Source organism: Muscardinus avellanarius (assembly GCF_963383645.1).
Source record: "Muscardinus avellanarius genome assembly, chromosome: 2".
Classification (NCBI taxonomy): Eukaryota; Metazoa; Chordata; class Mammalia; order Rodentia; family Gliridae; genus Muscardinus; species Muscardinus avellanarius.
This window is the reverse complement of record NC_137787.1, coordinates 45,199,822-45,216,519: the sequence shown is the minus strand read 5'-3', so window position 1 is coordinate 45,216,519 and position 16,698 is coordinate 45,199,822. Positions and strand designations below refer to the sequence as shown.

The window sequence follows — 16,698 nt, the reverse complement described above, 5'->3', positions numbered from 1 at the left end:
TCGATTCCAATAAAGCTATTGAACAAGTAGCATGCAAAATATATAATAACAAATATATCAATTCCACTTAATATTGTTTTTCTGATATATACACATATATATGTACACTTATATACACACTTATATATAGATATATTTATATATATATGTTTGTGTTTGTATATATATTCAAACAAACGCACATCATCTGACTTGGTAGAAAAATCTAAACATACTATGATATTCAAGCCATTTCAGAACAAGGTGGTCTATTTTTGTTTAGAGCAAAACTATATAGATGAAATGCAAAAAAAGATAAAGTAGTTACTTCTTGATTATTTTTATCCTATTGAATTTTAATCTTTAAAAATTTCTAAATATACATGTACTAATCAATTCTATATAACTTTCAAGCATTGGATACTGATGTAGCTATAGTCTAGAGACAGAGTATGAAATAGTAAAGTTAGTACAGATATTTCAGTGGTTGTTGAAATTTAACAACTACTGAACCATATGTACTAACTTTACTATTCCAAGACATGATTATTCATATATATTTCAGAAAGAGAAAAGTTCAATTTTTAAAACAACTTCATTGCCAAAAAGTACACATTTTACAATGAAAATTAGGCAACCTACTGGGTATAGTCATCATAATATAATCACACTCTAAGGCATTAGAGATACTTGGCTGTGTCCTGTACCTGATAATTACAGTAGGGATGTGATTATCTCATGATTACTACTACTGATGCACTTCATTGTTTAATTATAACAAATGTAATGATCAAGGTGATTATTTTAAATGCTTACTTCTGCCAGAAACTAAGTAAGAAATATCATATACATGAATACACATGAAAACCCTTTCCTATTTTTCATTGTAATTAAAGATTTGGACTACTAATGTGTTATAAATTTATAATGCATATGAAATAAGCTAATGATTTAGAAGGTTTTGTTTGTTTGTTTGGGGGGCACTAGGGATTGAATCCAGGGGCATTATACTTCCGAACTACACTCCCAGCCATATATGTGTGTATATATATATATAGTGTGTGTGTGTGTGTGTGTATTTGAACAGATTCTCAGTAGGTTGATAAGAGTATTACTATTTTCTGAGGCTGTCCTCAAACCTGAGATCCTCTTGTTTCAGCCTCTCAAGCACTAGGATTATAGGCATATGCCACCTCACAAGGCTGGGGAGTTATATTATATATGATAATAAACCTAAAACTATCATATAAGTAATCTTCAACTCAATAAGTTATGCAAAATATAAAAGTAAATTCTCACTAAGATGAGAATCTGATTGTAAAAACCTGTGATGCAATATTTTTTTTTTCCGGTACTGGGGATGAAACCCAGAAGCATTTTACCTCTGAGCTATACCCTCAGCCCTCTTTTTTATTCTTTATTTTGAAACAGGGTCTCACTGAGTTGTAAATGGCCTCACTAATTATCTGAGGCTGTCCATGAACCCGGATCCTCTTGTCTCAGCCTCCAAAATGCATTTTTATCTTCTAATTTCTTTCCATATCTGTACTTCTTTATTTTCAATAAACTAATTCTTGCTCTTTGCCTTTCTGTAATAATCACTTAGTCATCTTGACAAATTTATAAATGGTTATAAGTCAAGGTTTCCTGAAATTAGACTTATGAGTCTTGCTTTTTATATTACTAAATAAAAATATTATATTTTGCTACCTGTGATTTACTTTTCTCCAATTATATATCCAAATTCTATGGCATTCATATTATAATGAAAATAATTGCTAACAGAATGATTTCGTACATAGTTTAGAAATTTTTATTTTCTACTATTAATAATCTAGACTTTCTGGAAGTTCTTTATGCAATAATTCCATTCCGCAGTTGAACTACTGGTTTTATGACTCAGTCTACTTTGTGTTTATATTTTACAAAAATTGATTTAATTTGAACTTTTTGTTAATCTTTCACTAATCTTTAGGTGAATGAACAATTAACTTCGGGTCAGGTAACACCTGTGTGAAAACTATCATTCATAAGATTTTTAATTTCTTTTTTTTAACTTACATCTTCAAAATGACCTACCATAGGTCTGAGCTTCTCCACTACTACTTAAGACAGAAGGCAAGAGCAAAAGGTCAATGAAGAGCTGAGTTTTCCAGTCAGCAATACTGAAGCAAAAACAAGTAAATGGTCCATGGCCAGTAGGCAAGTGGATGGAGAGGTGCTAGATAAATGTGCTTTGGTCAGGGCCTGGGTAGAGAATGTGGGAAGCTTTATGGGGCTCACTAGCACCATTATGGAATATGAGCACATGGAGGAGAGATCCGAAGGAAGGAAACAGCTGGTAACCTTATGGTCAATAGACTTGCTAACCCTTTCAATAGCCACGTGAGAGTCAAAATTTGAGTAGACAGCTGGTCTAGCTTCATGTGTGGGCCCTGACATTCTTGCTTTTGGTTATTTTATCTTTAACCACAATTACAATACTTTGTGTATAGATGATTTAGGTCCACATTTTCTTCTGTCTAATTTCTAAAACTTGTCTCTTCAACCTTCTCATTCACCTCTGCAGAATACTCAAATGTAGTCAGTGGACTGAGAGAGGGGAGTGGGAAGTATTTATCATCTCTGTCAAGTGCTATTACACAATGCTGATATGCATCTTAAAATATCGAATAAACTGATAAAGTGTTCATATGTCGCTTCTGAGGAATGCAGTAAGCCAAATGTGAATAGTGCTAAAAACAGAGCTGCCAAGTTCCATGCACAAGCCAAAGGGAGATTTGCCTAGAGCTGAGAAGAGCTTAACTGTAGATTATCGCCATGATGTTCTTGGCCTTTAGTATCATGAACTTCTGCTCATTAAAGTGAATAACACAAGGAAGACACATCCTGTAAATCAGTAAAGCTCAGGAGTGAGGGCCAGGTCCTAGGTTTTCCTATTTCCTTCACTGTCTTGGTGTAGGGCCTTGTGTCTATGACGCCACAATTAGATAGTTGACAAGTTTATAGCTCAATTTGTCCTTTTGAAATGGTTAACTGGGATAGGAGTTCTGCTTTGGAAATCATACATACATGATATATATTTTAACTAGTGGGGTCATCATCTAAAATTAACACCAAATAGGGCATTTCTAGAATTAGGAAAACAGGATAACTCTAAGCATTAAAATTGGCTACATACTATATTAAAATATGTCAAATTACTAGAAATAGTTTTGAGTAGTAATCATGACACTTCTCAGCTCCAGATGAAGGGACAAATGCAGATGTTAAGTTACTTGCTAAAGGCCACCTTGTTGGCTGGTAAAAGAAAAAAACAAGACTCAAGCCCAGATGGTTAGGTCCATAAATGTATGTGTTGTACAAACTTCCTCTCAGAGAAAATAAAGTGATTCTATTTTGCCTAAGATGTTTTAAAATCTTAAGTTTATTTTCCAAATATGTGTTTTTTCAATAGAATGATTTTGTTCCAAAATTTCTACATTGTTTAAGAAATCTGCAATGTACCACACTAGTGGATTCAATAACTTGACACACTAGAATATATGGAATTCATTTTTCTATGAAGGAATAAAAATAATATTAGAAGTTTTTTCATATGATTTATTGCTTGTTTGGTTACCAAGAATTTTTTAGCTGAGATTTCATAATCTATAAGCTATGTATGACTTATGTTTTATATATTGTCGTCACCTTCCACAAAGTCTGGCATGTAGAAGGTGCTTAACAGATGTTAAGTGAATTCTGTTATATTCCCAGTTGTCAACGGTTTAGGAAGAATGGCTTAGGATATGGTATATTTCTTTTCCAAAAAAAGAAAAAGATAAAAAGCCTACATATGTTGTGGTCCTTTGACCATTCCACAAGTAACTTATTCTTCTTTGTGACTATATTTCTTTAAATGTAAAATCTTTATGGTTTTAAGAGCAGGCAGACCATGGTGAAAGTGATTTTGTGTGAAAATACAGCTTCTACCAGCCACCCCCCCTCTCTCTCTCTCTCTCTTTCTCTCTCTCTCTTTCTTTGAAAACCAGCCATTGTGCTATGAGAAAGCCAAACTAATACACACAGATTAACATGGAGAAGCCGAGGTCCCTAACTGCCCAGTTAGTAATAGACATGTGTTAAAACTCTGAGATAAGTATTAAAGTATTAAATGTAAAAACTTTAAATGTAAAAACCTATACCTAAAAAAATAGGGTTTTAAGAGCAGGAAGACCATGGTAAAAATGATTCTGTGTGACTTCCTAGGCTAGACTATTAAAAAAAAAAATTATAACAGCTATCTCTCTCTCTCTCTCTCTCTCTCTCTCTCTCTCTCTCTCTCTCTCTCTCTCAATCTCTCTCCTTGAAAACCAGTCATTGTGCTTTGAGAAAGCCAAACTAGCCCACACAAATAGATTAATATGGAAAAGAACCAAGGTTCCCAGCTGCCCAGTTGGTAGCACACATGTGTTAAATCCCTGAGATGAGTATAGCGCCAAGCCCTGGAGTTAAAGCCCCATTCCATTAGCTAATGACCAAGAGAGCTGAGATGAGTTATTTGCAATTAGCCATGTCCAAATTAAAAATTTGTGAATAAATGAATGAATGAATAAATAAATAATAAACAAAACTTGTTGTCTTAAGCTGATACATTCTGGGCATTTTTTTCTCTAGCCTTAATAGCTAGGAAATTGGCAAATTAAAAGTATGGCTTTGTTAAATAAAATATTTAGTACTTAAAATAGATAATGCCTGAAATATTTGAGGATTTATCATTTTTAAGATTCTAAAGTGATCATTGTGTTAAAAATTGCTCTATCCCTCCCTCTCTCCCTCTTTTCCGCCCTCCTTTTCTTTCTTTCATCTTTCCTTCCTACCTCCCCCCTTTTTTAATCTATCCATTCATTTCTCTACTGTTTCTAAATTCTCATCTTCATAACTGATTTACTAGATTGACCAGCATATCATTTAGCATACAGACCAGAATGTAGGATGCAAAGATTATAGGTCATTTTTGCAATTCATAATTATTACTTAGGAATTAGTTGTACAGGTTCAGGTTGAGAAGCCCATCTTCAAAATGCCTTGGACTAGGAATATTTCAGATTTGGAGTTTTGGGGTTGGGGAAATATTTGCATTGACTTTACCCTGTTAGGTTCCCTAATCTGAACTCTTCATGTTCCAATCCAAAACTCTTTGCTCACCATGTCTGATTTAAAATTTGGATTTCTGGATATGGGATGCTCAGTCTGTACTGCTTTGGATATTAAATATTGCCTATGATAAACTGGCACTTTGGTTGTGTTACTGATATTTTCATTTGGATGCATTATATCTTAGGAAAAATTATATGTGACAGTAAAAAAAAATCATGCTTTGACTGTAGGGTCACCACTTAATGGTAAATTACATATATTTATGGGCTTTAATTGTTCAACATTTGAAAGGAGGAAAAAATAGTCTCCCTCGTTTGTAAGAAGTAAATGAAATAATATGTTTGAAAGTAGAAATAAGCCTATATTATATTATCTAAAGGAAGTGAAGGCTCATGTAGGTTCACTTTAGTGTTTTAATTAGCATATAAATTAGAAGATTTTATAGTTTACATATATGTTCATATTTCCTTGAAATTTATCTCTCAGCAAAAAAAATTATAATGTGCGTTCTATTTTGAATGGAAGAATTCATACTTGTATCTGAAATTGCAAGATAAACAATAGTTTAGAATAGTATATTGGAAATTAGTTTTCAGAATCTCTTTCATTTTACCAGACACTAGGACAAAAACAAAAAATAAAATTTATGTGAAATTATTGGAAAAGACTGAATCAAGATACTTTTAACTTAAAATATTTTATTTTTTCTATCATACAACTTGTACATTTTCTTTTATATTGAACCTAATTCAGCCATTCTGTATTTTTGGTATATCCAAAATCTAAATTTTGTCCTAAAGACATGTTTATTTTTTCCTGTCAGGTTGACAACTATTGCAAAGCACAACTTAATAGCAGTAGCAATCATCCAATAGTAAATTAAAAGGCTACAAATATTAGGAAAAACAAATTTGATTTTAGTTTTCTTCTTAAAGTTGCATTCATTTCTCCCCAAATTATTGTACTCAACAAATATTTAAACTGATGATGATGCAATTGGCTGACAAATGTATAAAAAACACAAATGCCTTTGTTGATAAGTTTACCAAAATCTTCTGTGATAGCTGAAAATCAAACACAATTCCTTTAATAAAAAAAATATACATATTCATTTAGTAGCATTAATCCATTTAGAGTTCTATCTGCTCTTTCTTTGTTCTCTCTTTAAGTAAAATATTAGAAAACCATGACTTCAAATTTGAGGGATGTTCTTCCTGGTTTCTTTTATACTCTTTATGAGTTCAGTTCTTATATCTACCTTTGGTTAAAAATAATATAAATATATATGAATCATAAAATTAATTTTTTTTTTCAGAAAAGTCCCATGGACTTTTTTTTTTTTTTTTTTTTTTTTTTGCAGTACTTAGGTTGGAACCTAGGGGCTTTCTACCTCTGAGCGACATCCCCAGCCCTATTTTTATTCTTTTATTTTGAAACAGGGTCTCACTGAGTTGCAAAGGGCCTCACTAAGTAGCTGAGGCTGTCTGAGAACTGTGAACCTCCTGTCTCAGCCTCCCAAATGTTGGGATTACAAGTGTGTGACACCATGCCCGCTCCCATGGACTTTTGTGATTTATCAATTTATTCAACTTTTTATTTTCTGTTAGCTAACACTTTAGGAAATATGAATTGAGAGTGCTCATACTCCATTTCTCTCTTGTAGTTTATTAAAATAACTCAGTTACATTGTTCAATATAGTGAAGACTTTGGAATTCTGTGTCATATGTAAATTAAGTATGCACAAATATGTTTCTAAGAGTATAACATAGTTTTAAGACTGGGTATAGTCATAGAAATACCTACCCGCCAGAAGGAGGTATACTTTGCAAATATCAATTCTTTTATCATATTTCTTAGAAAAATAACATTCATGAAGCTTTTTAGGATATGTAATAGTCACTCAAACCATATTTAAGTGTGAATTCCATTATCTGTCTCAGTAGGAGGTTGGATTCAATCTAAAACATTCAAATTTCATCAATTCCAAACATTATATTCCAAACCAGATATTTAGGCCTCAGTTTGAATATAATGTTTTCATTTGTTATAACTCTTTTTTAACTATTAGAAAGCATTCCTTATCTCACAAATATAATTTTACTTATATGCATAATTCCTACTTGAGTTTGACCTTAATGTCAAAGTCTATTCTGTGTTTATGTGGAACCTGGGATTGAACTGAGGGACATTCTAACTCTGAGCTACGTCCCAACCTCTATTTTTAAAATTTTCATTTTGAATCAGGGACTCAATAGATTGATGATAGTCTCACAATTTGCTGAGGCTGTCCTCAAACCTGCAATTCTGTTTCAACTTCCCCAAGTACTGGGATTACATGCATCATCATGTCCAGCCTCAAAGTACATTTTAAAGAGTAACTCAAATATCAATAGAATAGTAAAACAAAATTTGGGGACAGAGTAGAAAAAAAAATAAGTAACTCAATAACACAAAAGCGTGAATATAGGTTATTAGTACAACATATATACAGCTTGAAGTTATACATGATTATATGAATATTTTGAGAGAAAATGTTTATGATTTACATGTGGAAAATATCTGTTAATGATAATAATATTGGCAGTTTTATCTCCAATAGATACTAATAATCTAGTCTGGGTGATACATAATTTGAAAACTTTTTCTTCTGTTTTAATTTTTTGAAAACTTTCATAACAGACAGAATGCATCTTCTCATGTTTTTGAAATGGTTTGTGCCTCCATGATCTTGTTTCGATTTCAAGGGCAGTTCAGTTCTAATTTAATGTGGTAGCCAATGAAAAGCTAACATATATAATAAGGTCCAAAATAGCTTTAAAGTCACTTATTAGAAATTAATTTAAAAATTAATCAGATTGCCAGGATATTAAAACCCAAGACCATTAAAACAAAGAGCAATAAGATCCAAAGATGACAGTCCTCGTCAAAAAGAACAGAAATAAAAATCCTCACTTTTTACCCATCAACTACTTCGACTATTGTCCTCAGTCTGTCGACTTATAAATTGCCTGCTAGAATGTTCAAGGAAACGCAATTTTGTCCCCAGAAGAACAACCCCCAATAGAATTTATGACTATGGCACATACAATTCTCCAAAAAGTACATGCCTTCTTGATATCAGTTGGCTTTCTTGCCAGTATTTGTGCTTGGAGCCAGTTTTCCTTTTAGCTTGAACAGCTATAAACTGACTAGTGAGTTGTCATTTCTAGTTTCTTTAATGAATTTGAAGATGCAAATATAAGATCTCTTACCTTGAACTGACAGACGCAAGTCACAGTGTCGCCAATTCTTAAACATTCTCCATCAAATTTACAGGTGTTGGTGTCACAGAGGAAGAGATCATTTTCTCTGTCATCATAACCTCAAATTTAAAGAGAATATTCTAGTCATTAAAAATGTCACCAATTTTATCAAAAGGTTGCTATCTTGAGTCTTTAAAAGTGTTGCCCTATATTTTAATCCTAACAGCCACAGATGTTCTGCAAGGTCACTCTTTACTGATAACCTCAAAATCCAGTCAAGTGATCAATACTCATTTGCATTTTTCACAAGTATTTTACTCAAGTCTCCTTCCATATCCTTTTTTTGATAGTGCTACTTTAGTTTGGGTTAAGCCTGACAGCAGTGAATTAAAGTTTGCTTCCTTAGCTTTTTTTTTTTTTTTTTTGCCCATTAAGTGGATTATATTTAAGACCCCAAAACTCAACATTTTGGAGAACAGCTGGTGATGGTCTCTGAATACCACTTCATCATTTCTCTATCTTCGATAGTTCCTTTGCTTTAAGGGATAAAACCACTTTTATCTGGAATTTCTCCAGACAAAGAGGAAACAAAGCCTCGATAATAAAGATAAACAAGCACAGTGTTTTCTGTGATGGTCTGTCTGGCTCAAATGAAGATTGATCACCTCTAAGTTAACAGAGGTGGGAGGGGGTGCCAAGTTCTTGAAAATCTGTCTCAAAAAGAGTTCATTCTTTTTAGTTTGTGCAGATGCCTTTAAGATACCTGGATAATAATGAATATGTTGATCGTCAATGCCAATGTTACACTTAAACATGTTATTTACTAACACTGTAATATAGTTAGGGATGAAGTGACCAGTCATGTTGGACTACAAAGCCATCAATATTTGGAAGAATTGATTTTGAATGTCCCTATAATAAAAAAAAGTGAGTAGGCACTTGCAACGTGGAACTTATTATTTCAAAAATAGCTCATGATGCAAGGATAAGTTAAAGGAACATGTGTTTTATAAAATGCCAAATTTAGATGGTATAAAAAAAAAGACAAAGTCAATCTATTGATACAAATGGAATAGGTTTGCAATTCTCAACTTACCTTAAAAGGGATAAATTAGAATGATGGATAAAAATTTTTCTCTTGGAATTCACATCATTAAACTCAGAATTACATATTCTTTTACCTATAAGTTTCAGTTAGTCATCCTCTCCTCTGGAAAGTTATATACACTCTGGCTCACATGCATCTCAGGAAGCCACTTCATTTAGAGCCAGATTTAACTGTAGCAGAATTATATTTACAGAATATGAAAAATTACACACACACACTTGCTAAACCTAGAATAGACCAGACCTAAGGGACAATACCCAGGCATGTTAATGGAGTTTAAAATGTCAATGAAATCGCACCACAATTCCACCCGGTATACTACAGTCTGTCACACTGAAATGCAAAGCCAGCTAGGAGCGCAGCAACTCCCATCCTTGGGCCCTATTTAATTAGCAGACTTTAGAAGAGTGAAGGCTGTTAAGCCTTATCTTTCAGACTCTGAAGGGACCCTAAGGAGAGCAGCTCCTGGCCCACTCTAACCCTGTCCAGAAATGGAGGAGTCCCGGCCCCAGGGAGATTCTGCCTGCAGGCGCTTGAGCCTGTCCAACCTGGGTCATACCCACTCCTGCCTGGGAAACGTGTGAAGCGTTCTTTCTCAACTTGTCTCCACCACATGGGAGGTTTGGAGAAGCAGAAGGGTTGCTCTGGACTGCAAAACCAAAACCAAGCCCTTTGCAGCCAAGGGAAGAGGGAAGAAAGATGAGAGAGAGAGAGAGAGAGAGAGAGAGAGAGAGAGAGAGAGAGAGAGAGAGAGAGAGAGAGAGAGAACACGAGATAGAGCGAGTCTCTGGAGACCTACCTCCTTCAGAATCCGTGCGACCTGGTCGTGAAGGCGAGACCATTGCACTCACTCATTGCGCTTCTGCCAGGAATCAGCGATTCCCCTGCAGTCACCATTTGATTTATTGCCTTCTCGCTGGTTCTTTCTCATAAAGTTATGCCTCGCTCATCCTAGCCAGACTTTCTTTAATGATGGGAAAGGTTCTGTTTTAATCTTTTCCCCTAGGATCGGTACTGCTTTCAGGGAACCCCAAACACCATCCCGCCTAATATCTCTCGAAATCCTCGTAGCTCTATTTAAGTGCAAGCATAAATAGGATTCTACACCTGCAGCTTGGCCCATCGCGGAAGCCCCTGGCCCTCCGCCCCCCACCCCATCCTGGAACAGCTCCCAAGGCTCCTCTGGATGGGGGAGGAGGTCTGCGGTTTGGGGCGGTGGGAAACGCTCTAGGGTGGACTGGTGTGTGTAGGGTAGGCGCGTTCTTCTGCAGGGTGCAAGGGTCGGCTGGGGGCTGCGGTTCTGGACTTACCGGAGCAGTTCCAGCCGGTGGGTGTTTGGCAGTCACTTAAGGAGGTAGGGAAAGCCGCTAGCTTCACTGGACGGGCTACGATGAGTAGCATTACCGGCAGCAGCAGCAGCCAGCAAAAGCCCTCGCTAAGTGTCCAGCTGCTGCACTGCCGCGGGGACTCCCACAGCACCATGACTAGTTCGCGCAACTCTGCAGCAGCAAACGGCTTCCGAAGAACACGAGATCGCGGTGGCCAGGCAGCGGGCTACTGAGCATCCCGCGGACGGAGGCAGCGGACGCGGCGGCGGCGGCAGTGACACCCGGCGGGGAAGCAGCAGCTAAAGCCGCGCATGATCTCCAGAGTTTCAGCAACATCCAGTGACCCGGCTCAGCCCCGGGAGCGAGAGGACTGTCCGCCGCGAAGCTGCGCTGGAGACGCGGGAAGCTGCTGCCATAAGGAGCCGGCTCTGGAAAGCGGAGGGGCCGGAGGAGACGCGCGCGAGTCCAGGAGACGAGGGACCGAGAGCCAGGAGGAAGGGTGCCTGAGAGTCACAGCGCCCCGCAGCCCAGCAGCCGCCTCTCGCGCTCTGCCGCCCGCATCCCTCTGGCGTTTGGGAAGCAGCAGGTCCTTAGCCCGCCCGGAGTCACGTGGGAAGCGGCAGCCGGGCTCTGATTGGCCAAACGGGATGCAGGTCCCGGGAGGGAGGGGTCGGCGAGGAGGTGCAAGGAGGAGGCGGCCGCGGATGCCACAGATGGGCCGGCTCGCCAGGATCTAACCCGAATGGGGCTAGGCGGGGACCGCTGCTGTGAGAAGCCGGGGCTTCAGAGTGGACGACCCCAAACTCTTTTATACCACTTGCCTCACTCTCTGCTCCTTGACTCCCCCTACCGAGCTCAGGCTCCGGACTTGCGCCTCTCTTAGGTGCGTGGCCCGGGGCTGAGAGCGCCGGCTGAGGCTGGGTGGCGTCTCGTTCTAGCTGGAGAAGGTGGGGGCGGAGGTGGCAGGGGAGCTGCAGAAGGAGGGCAGAGAGGGGAGAGCGGGCAGGCAGCAGAGGCCGTCCTGCGGGCGCCTGCTGCTCAAGTGTGCGGGAGCGCGCCGCCGGGGCTATTAAGGGGATGCGGGCTGGGAATGTCGCGGCTCCAGAGCCAGGGGAGGTTTCTCCAGCAGTAGCCAAGAGAAGGAGAGGGTGAGAAGCTGCAGTGTGAATGTGAGCACAGCTCTGGCCGGCCTGGAAGCAGCAGCATTTTCCACTGAAGCCTGCAGCCCTGAGGCTGCTCGCCAAGCTGGCTCAGCCAGGCTGCAGACTCCTCGCTTCCTCTTTCTTTCTCCCTTTCTGCTTCCCGGCCTCCAGCAGCTCCCACCCAGCCCGAGCTGCGGAAGGTTTGAATCTCTCTCCTGTCACGTTCTCCTTCAGCCTGGAGCCCATTTGTGTGGCCGCCGGAAAGGTGCGGCCGAATGTGTGTGGAAGGTCAGATTTGATCAGGACAGGTGGTCCTGAGAAGGGAAAGGTCCCTCCGCATAGGCAGTGGGTGGGTCACGGGGAGCATCCCCTGGGAAGGCGTCCGGGAACAGCAGGCTCACTTCGACCGGCCGCAGAAGCAGTGGCCCTGGGCGCTCTACGCGGGTCCTTGCCCGATCTCCAGTGACCTGGCTGGGCTAGAAGGGCTGGCTCTGCAGGGGTCGCCGGCTCTGCATGTTTCTTTATTTCGCTCCAGTAGGCACTGGGCAAAGGGCTGGCGGGACCCGCCTTCTGCCTGCTGCATTCTTCACGCAGTTAGACACACTCTTTAGCCTAATGGCTTTTCAGTCGCTGGGATCCAGCGCTTTCTGGGACAAGGATGGAGAGCAGTTCTTTCGCCCGTGACTCGGGTCACTACTGCAGTGTTTTGGATGCCCTACAAGGAAGAGTTTTCTTTCTGTGTGAGATCCTTCAGTGATTCTGGATTCCGCCCCCCCCCCCCAGTCTCTCTGCACCCTCTCTCCTTTCTGTTTCTCTCTCCCCTTCCATCTCTTTCAACAGCCCTCACAGCCTTCGCTTTCTTCTGTTTAAATTTTCTTTTCCCTCTCTCCTTCGGTATTCCCTGAATTTAAAACAGTGTTGTTTGATAGCATCTCACAAGCAATTAGCGTCCATTCCCAATCACTTAAAAGAAGCACAAATGCACTTTGAAAACAGGGACTATCTATCCCGTACAGACACCACCAGAAAAACAAATTGTGCCCCAGCAATCCTTTTAAGTACTTTAACCTCCGACCTCCGCCCACTTCCTTGCTTTTTAACTTCTCCCGTGAGAGATGTGCTCCTGCAGCACCCCCATGTCTCAAAGAACCATTTTTTAAACCTTCCTATGTGAAAACCCATCCCTTTATCTTACATCCCCGCCTCCATCCTAAGACTATCTCGCCCCTCCCCCGCCCACCTTCAAAGATTTCTGAATCTCTGTCTCTCACTCCTGGCAATTAAGCAGCAGGTCCCACCATTCTCCTCAGTGGCATCTCGCTCCTCACCGAGGAAGACTCCATTAAAACAGATCAATTGGACCAGACAGACATTGGAGGCATCAGAAAATCGGTTTCTAGACAGAGCAGCTAAATTCTTTAAGGAGTACCCCATAGATACAGCTGCCAACAGATACTGTGAAAACAAGGGAATCAGAGATGCCTTTCAGTACAGAGGGCAACATAAAGCTTAAAGTAGATGAAGCTATATCAACTCCACAGTACAGAGTGAGAACGTGTCATTTTTCCATAGCAAGGCTGGTGTAGCAACTAATCAGGTTTGTGAAAATAAACCACGCTCGAAATAAAAGGCAAAGTCCTTAAATGTGTTCATGCAGTACTTATGTTAGTGAAACGGGACCTGCAAGAATTTTCGGGCTTAGCTCTATAAGTAGAATTTTACAGAACCTTTTAGCAAAGGAAAACTGTTATCGAATTCTCTGCTAAGTAAATTTTTGGCATGCTTTCTAATAATATGTACTCTCCCTAAGACATTCTGCCCAAAGTAACTTAAAACTCCAAAGGAGTTAATTACTGGTTGTGACTGGTTAACAAATACAGTTGCGTCCACAGAGGTTCTTTACATCATTAAACAGTTTGGAGCAAAGCCTTTCCAATGGAAATGCTGTGGCTTGGTTTCACTTGCTATGTAGTTAGTGTTAGAGTGCCACCAAGAAACAAATTCTGAAACTGGCAAGCACCACCAAGTGGCAGAAGAACATCATTCACTGAACAGAGCACTGCATTGTTAAATATGTAAATAAAAATATGTATGTTATTTAGTCTCATTATTAGGTACCAAAGAAGCAGACAGGCATTAAATTTTATTGCAACGAAGATTGGATTAGTGATTAGATTAGTGCTTCAACTTTTCCTCAATAGGGTCAAATCAGTTTACTTATTAGAATTAAATTTTAAACCAGGTCTATGAATTGTACCCTGCATTGCATGTTTTATAATTACTAGTAATAACATGCAATCATACCACGTATTTGCCAAGTTCTTATTTTAAAATGGTACACGATGTTAGCTTTCAGTAAGGTACTTTATTTGTTGCATATACAAATTTTTTAAAAAGTGGTGAAGCAGGGCACAATCAAGTTGTCATACCTTAAAGTACAAATAACAGAGATTTTTGTTTTTTAGAGAACTTTTCAAAATATTTTAGGAATAGGCTGGGTGTAGCTGAGTAGAAGAGTGTTTGCCTACTATGCATGCATGAGGCCCCTAAGTGAGTTCCTAGCACTGCAATATGTGTATTGCAAATATATATGGGAATATATCTATATATTTAAACCATATATTTTATGGGTTTTTTTTTTTTTTGGTGGTACTGGAGTTCCTGAAAACCCTTTTACCTCCGAGCTACACTCCCAGACCTATTTTTATACTTTTTTAAAATTTGGAAACAGGGTCTCTTAAGCCAGTGAGGCTGGCTTCGAACCTGTGGGATCCTCCTGTCTACGCCTCCCAAGCGCGGGGGTTACAAGTATGCACCACCACGCCCGGCTATTTTATGTTATTTTATTAATCTGTATCAATAAAATATATTTATTGTTAATATAATGATTTCATTAATATTTGGTAGTACATTTATATATTTCATGTGGATAAGGCATCATTTAAAAATTATGAGATTACTCAGAACTTAAAGGAGGTTGTGGGGAGAAGTTATTCTAAAACAAAAATAATTTGAGATGAATAAATGAACCTGGGAAAATAAAACCCTGACATCTAGTGCTTTCTGTTTCAGTACCAGTAGGGTATACAGTGCACTGCTTGGTATGTCAAATATTGTACCCTGCATGAAGAAGCATATTACTTTTACTTCATCCCTACAACACCCCTATGAGGCATAGAACATTACTATCCTCATTTTATAGGAAAATATGGCTTTCAGTGCATCTGGAGACTTGGCATTCAGCACAATTCAGTCTGACCTCAGAACACAGGACTTAAGTCACTGTTTCCTGCTGTCCTGCTGCTTCGCCTCTGTGAAGGGACAATGCAACTGGGAGCTTAGGAGGTTTTGTCTGTCTTTGCTTTGGAGCATTAGTAGAACCCAAACTCATTCAATGTAAAACATGAGCAACAAGATGCAATGGTTTCTATATTTTTTGACCCTATGATTACTTACAATATTTTAGTAGACAAATTCCAGGTCCAACTAGCAGAAATTCTGATTCAGAAAATCTGGAGATAGATTTCTGTATCTATGTTTAATATTCATCCCTATTTGAGAACTAAGGCACCATCTACATCTAAATGACAAGTGAAAGTATGTCTGAACTTTTGCTTCGTGTGCACAGGACTTTTGACAGAGTTTTTAAGACAGAATAAAGGCTTAAACTAAGTGTATAGATAAGCTGTTGAATATGTTTATCTTACACATATTTAACAAATATATATATATATTAACGTTTTAATATGTTTGATTTAGTAAATTTGTAGCTATAATTTTCTCATTTATAAAATGTGGGTAATTTTTTTTTTTTTGGTGTTACTGGGGTTGCTGGAAGCCCTTCTACCTCTGGGCTACACTCCCAGACCTATTTTTATATTTTTTATTTGGAAACAGGGTCTCTTAGGCCAGTGCAGCTGACTCCGAACCAGCGCTGTCCTCCTGTCTCCACCTCCCAAGCGCGGAAATTACAAGCGTGTGCCACCACACCCGGCAAAATGTGGGTAATCTTAATACCTGTTAGGATCATTATGGAGATTAAAGAAGAAATAATGTATGTTTCAGTTATAATGGTTTTAGAGGAACTCTTGTATAAGTGGATGAATGAATGAATAAGTGGATAAATACATATTTGTGTGTGGTTATATATGCATGCATAATCAAAAGCAATTAAGGATATACAAATAAATTTTTATGTATTTGATATTAAAGTATACAATAAGTTGATTATTGATAATTAAGTTGTATTATTGTTTATATTCTAATCCAACCTTAACATTTTACCCAATAATTTCTAGACTACCGTAGATGAGTAGGTAGATAGTTAGAATGCCTCAACTTATTATTTTCTTAGTTTTCATCTATAATATGAATATGAAATATCCATATCATACTATCAATATGTAATTAATATATTAGAACTTTTTTATATACTGTTGACAGTGTTTCAGAGAAGCTATCTTTATTTGGATAATTTTTTGGCTGAAAGTAATTCAATTTTATATTTTCCACCGTTTCTTATGATTAGTAATATATACATTATAAAATTGTGATTTAATTAAATCACTTTAAAAAGCAAGTATTTCTTATGCTTATTGATTTCTGTGCTCTTAATTATTTTTGATAGTTTATGTCTGTAATTTCAGGACTGGACAGTTTTATTTCATCTTATGACAATGAGCTTTAGTCATGACCTCATATCTTAATTACATGGGGATTTAAAAAATACTGGTGCTACTGATGCAGAGTTCTCACC

The 16,698-nt window shown here is 38.3% G+C and overlaps 1 protein-coding gene across 1 annotated transcript in view; it reads right to left on the bottom strand.

Moving 5' to 3' along the window:
• TMEFF2 (transmembrane protein with EGF like and two follistatin like domains 2) overlaps positions 1 to 10,954 on the bottom strand; it is a gene marked incomplete at both ends in the record, with an annotated part of 268,185 nt that extends 257,231 nt beyond the window's left edge. Inside the window, 2 exons of the mRNA XM_080720021.1 lie at positions 8,374 to 8,483; positions 10,783 to 10,954. Of these exons, the coding sequence (XP_080576147.1) occupies positions 8,374 to 8,483; positions 10,783 to 10,954 (282 nt within the window). The remainder of the gene's footprint in view (positions 1 to 8,373; positions 8,484 to 10,782) is intronic.
• Between the last annotated feature and the right edge of the window lie 5,744 nt (positions 10,955 to 16,698).